The sequence below is a fragment of the Cariama cristata genome, unplaced genomic scaffold, assembly GCF_000690535.1.
Source record: "Cariama cristata isolate BGI_N322 unplaced genomic scaffold, ASM69053v1 scaffold38301, whole genome shotgun sequence".
Lineage (NCBI taxonomy): Eukaryota > Metazoa > Chordata > Aves > Cariamiformes > Cariamidae > Cariama > Cariama cristata.
The window spans coordinates 313-4,953 of NW_009598184.1; the positions used below are offsets into that span (position 1 = coordinate 313).

Sequence of the window (4,641 nt, forward strand, 5' to 3'; positions counted from 1 at the left end):
TGCTGAAAGGGCCCTTCGCATCAGCTTCAGAAGAGCAACATTTCAAAAGGCTTTTCTGTACTGACATTTAGAAGTAGTCTGTTTCACTTGGTTTCTAGGAAATTAATTGGCTCAATTTGAACAAACATTTCGCTTTTTCTATATACAACTAAAAATTGCTTTTGATTGTACATTTGTGTACTACAGACAGTGAATGCAAGCTGGGAAATAAAAATGTCATACATCGTTTCTACTTTGATGTAGCTGGATATCCAGTCAGCCGGAATAAATCAACCCTGTACCTGGTTTGGACTCTAATAACACACCTTGCCTGCCCCGGCTAAAGCCCGTCCTGACTGCCGGGCTGACTGGTGGCATCCTGAGCGGTTCTGGGGTGGTTTAAGTCCCTGAAGGAAGAACAGAACTTTTAACTACTGTCCGCAGACAAACTGGCAGTGCCACTTGCTCGTCTGTTGAGGGAAGGTGAGGAGGTGTTTGTTGTTCCCAGCGGGTTGCCGCCTCCTTTTAAGAATTCAGAGTAACGGGAAGGGCACGCTGGGCGCAGAACCATCGCCTCACTGCGCCCTTCAGAGCTGGGGCTTCTCTGTGGCTGTTTCACGCAGTTCACTTTCTCGTTCTTTGGAAACAGAAACCCGAGTACCTGGGAATTACAGGTAGGACAGCAACAGCAAGAAAGGACACGCTCGCGTTTGCACTAAATATGGAGTTATTAGTCTCAGTTGTCTAATATAAACAACAGTTTAAATCCTGTTGATATGGAGGAAAGGAGATAAGAATATAAACACTTGTCCAAATGTGTGTAATTTTGCTATTTTGAATTCTGAAATATCAGGGCCCTTGGCTTCTACAGCAGCTTTGCCAAATGCTCTGTAAAGTATTTTACCATTTTTATGTATGGGGCTGTGGCTCCATTTGGTATTTCTAAGCAGTGTAAAATTCTCTGTTGATTTTTTTTTTGTTTTGCCAGGTCTCAGCTCTAACAGATGACCCAGCTCAAATAATAAATGATTTGTCATCTTCCCCTTAGAAAGAGGCTGGGGTCCAGAGGAGGTAGCGTTTCTGGTCGCGTTGAGCTGCTGGGGCAAGCTGGAAGTCTGCGCCAGGATCCAGGTCCCTCTTGCGGGAAGCTGCCCAGCAAGGACTTGCAAAGAGGAGTGCAGGGAGATGGATGCAGCATCCGCAGGGAAAGATCTGGTTCTGTGCCGTGGTTTTCTCTAGAGTTACTGTTCTGTTAATTCTGGTCCTTGCTCTAGATTTTAAACTCTTCTTAAACAGAACAGTTTCATCTTTGTTCATTTATTGGCAAATTCTGGGCTCTCCATGTTTGTGCATTAAGCATGGTTCTAGTCCACGGATGGAGGTAGGCCTAGTCTCTGCAGCCGGCCTTGTCTCAAACTTTCCAGTTTCATGACAAGAAATAACCCTCCTTGAGAAACAGATAAAATGCAAGCAGCAGGTTAACTAAAGCCGGGATGTAAGTGGGAAACTAAAATTTGTCTCTGATCTACAGCCAACAGTTATCCTCTGTTCTCCTTCGTTAGCTCAGGTAAATTGTGTTCTAGGTTACCCTATACTCAACCCCCATGCTGTCACCCAGCCCTGTCTGTCCTTGCTTCTTCCCTGGGCCTGGTGGGTGCCCATCCTGTGACTCCTGCTGCAGTAGGCTGAATCATCAGCTTAACTTTCCTGCTAAATTATAGAGGGAAGAATACTGTGCTTTAAAGAGTGAAAGTAAACAACAGCTTTCACACCACTGGAAGTCTTGCTAGCATTTTAGAGTAGGAGCCCAAATGAAGTAGTCAGTGTCAGTTTTAAATCCTACCAGTATAGGCAGAGAAGGTTGTGGAGCTTTCTTAGAGGCACATGAGAACATGGCTCCTCACAACTACAGCATAATAATATAGGGTTTTTTTGCAGAATCTGTGTGATCACCTTGGCAGAAGCCCATCCTCTCCTTCAAAGTGGAAAAACAATTAAAAGCATTAATTACCAAATCAGTGCCAACTGTAGCAGGCTCCAGAATAAGGTCTCTGGGAAGTCAAAAAGGGTAATGGCTTTTTGATTTGGTTCATTTTCATTTTAATCTCTCGCACTGCCTGAGACTTTCTGTCCTTTCTAGGCTAGAAACTTACCAGCTACCTTTGCATTTTATTTTAAAACAGCCCCTCCACAGCTGAATAATTCAGACTTTCTGAAGAGCTGCCTGTCTCACTGTCCCAGCCAGGGTCTTACAGTGCTCCTGCAGCATCGGTAGCTTCCAGTGTTGCTCAAACCAAGGCTAACAGTCACTTTTAGCCATTTTTTTTTACCGTGTACAGAAGGGACTTATACATCCCTGAAAAGATAAAAATTTGTTTCCACCAAAATGCCGAGGATTTGGAGACGAATGTTTGTCTCACACAGACCTAGATAGCAGATGGGCTAGTTCAGTGTGTTTCATGGTGGGTTTTCCAATATGTGTAGTTTAACCGGGTTATACTGAAATCAACAGTGCTGGTTTTCTCCTCTCTCCCCTGATTTTAATCAGATCAAACCACAAATCTGTTCCTCCGCAAAAAGCTGAATTATGACTACATTTGTAAGCTCTTAACAAGCTTCTATTCCATTTGTGCACATAACTTAAGTTGGCATCTTCCCTTCTGTTAGGAAGCAAAGCTATGTAACTTGCAATGATCTGTAACTATCACACTTCCTTGCTTTGTTCTGAGAAGCTTACAAACTTAGGTTGCTGATGGTAATATTTTAAAAAGCCTTGTATAATTAGAAGTATATGTTTGTTTGTTTATTTTTCAAATGCAGGGAGCTCAGTTTTTAACAGAACTTGCCCCTCTGTGCAGGATATCTTCGTCAGATGGAGAGGAATACACCATTTACAGGTAAGGATTTTCCCTTTTTCTTCCTACCTTGACATACCACGCACTTCTACTGAACCTAAACACTTTTGCAGTTGTATACGAGGACGACTGATAGAAGTGAATGAAAACATTCTTAGCAATCCCGCTATTCTGCAAGAAAAGGTAAGAGACTTTCTTGCATTTTTTTTTTTCTAACTTTTATTTCATTGCTAACTTCAGTCTTGCTTTTTAGCCATCAACCGAGGGATACATCGCAGTGGTTCTACCCAAATTTGAAGAAAGCAAGAGTATAACTCAAGGACTTCTGACGCAGAAGGAGTACGAGGAAGTTTTGTTGAAACGTCTTAATTCTTCTTCATGAAATTAATTATACAGTTATCAGCTGTATTTGATACTAAATAAGCTACTTGTATTGTACACTGTAACTTTCAAGGTATTGAAAGGTCTAGCGCCTGTTAAAAGTGGAACTTAAATGCTTGATTTATACAAGAATAAAGCAGTTCAAATAGATTGTATATTAAAATTTGCTTTCTCTTTTTCTCTGAATTCTAGCACTACAAGTTTTTAAGTAAGCACAGAATGATATGTTGGAGAGTATTGTATGTTCCACAGGCAGCTTTGCTTCTGCTGAGTGCAAGCATAATACAGACAGAAAAATCGTATGATTTAGCTATCACTTAATCTAGCTAAACTAATACAATACGGAGTTTGACAAAGGTGAATTAAAATAAAAATGCAACAGAAGCCCGTGTACAAAGAGCAGATAAACTCGAAAATACGTATTTCACACCAGATTGTATTTTCATGGCATCCTGAAGTCAAATAATGTCCTTTGCACAGAAGTTTGTCATAATCAGTATCTATTTTCTTAAATTTTAAATGGTATGATATAAAGTCTACATAATACTTAAGTGGTTCTACATGCAATTCAAATTCTGCTCAGTAAGTTTTAATAAAAAAGGAAGCAACAACTTCCATCTACAAATAAAGAGGGTAAAGGAAAAAAGGGTTGAGTAATCACTTAGAAATAAGACTTTTGGAAACCTGAATCATGTCGACAAGATTAGAATTCAGTGGTGCAGCTATTGAAAGAGGTTTTGTTTTTTTTTCCCTAAAACTACTTCATTGCAGGTATAACTCATAACTAAGATAACATTTCAGTGCTTTAGGCCACAGCCTTTCAGACTACGTTCCTGATTCTGCTTTATCAAATACATAGACTGAAACAGGCCAGAGATGAGTTTACAGACTTCAACAGTAGTGTTACATATAGCATATGCAGCACAAGGTTCTTTATATAAAATGTCTATTAGCAGCATCTTTGGGTTGAAACATCCATTAAGACATTCAAAAGCATTAATTACAAAACTGGTATCAATAGTGAGTGTAGGAAAGGCATTCACATTATAAAAATACATAACCATTAGACTAGCTGGTGTTGTAATTGCTAAGTAATGGGACATCTATTAGATGTGACAAAGGTCAACAGTTTTACTTCAAATTAACCTGGTTTGACTTTCCACAAATGAAAGCAATATTGAAAATTCAGCAAGTGTTATTTTCAAATGGGAGTTCCTGCATTTCTAAGTGCTGTAATTACTTGCTCTCTAAAAACGTCATGTTTGTTACATGATTTTCCAAAGACTTGATGCCAAATGTCTCAGCTCTCCTTTCTGGAGTATGTGCATTTGTACCAGTTCGTATTCTGTCTTCTCTCCACGGTGGAGCAGGTTTAAGACAGCCATTTCCTGCTTTATTCTATATATATAAAAAAAAAAAAAAAAAA

The 4,641-nt window shown here is 39.7% G+C and overlaps 1 protein-coding gene across 1 annotated transcript; it reads left to right on the plus strand.

Annotated features, from left to right (window-relative positions):
- Positions 1 to 1,917: 1,917 nt before the first annotated feature.
- FAM206A (family with sequence similarity 206, member A) lies at positions 1,918 to 3,216 on the plus strand (the record flags this gene model as incomplete). Its single annotated transcript, XM_009709185.1, has 4 exons — positions 1,918 to 2,047; positions 2,800 to 2,876; positions 2,948 to 3,017; positions 3,088 to 3,216. Coding segments are annotated over 4 exons (406 nt in total), but the record flags the coding sequence as incomplete, so codon positions are not given.
- Between the last annotated feature and the right edge of the window lie 1,425 nt (positions 3,217 to 4,641).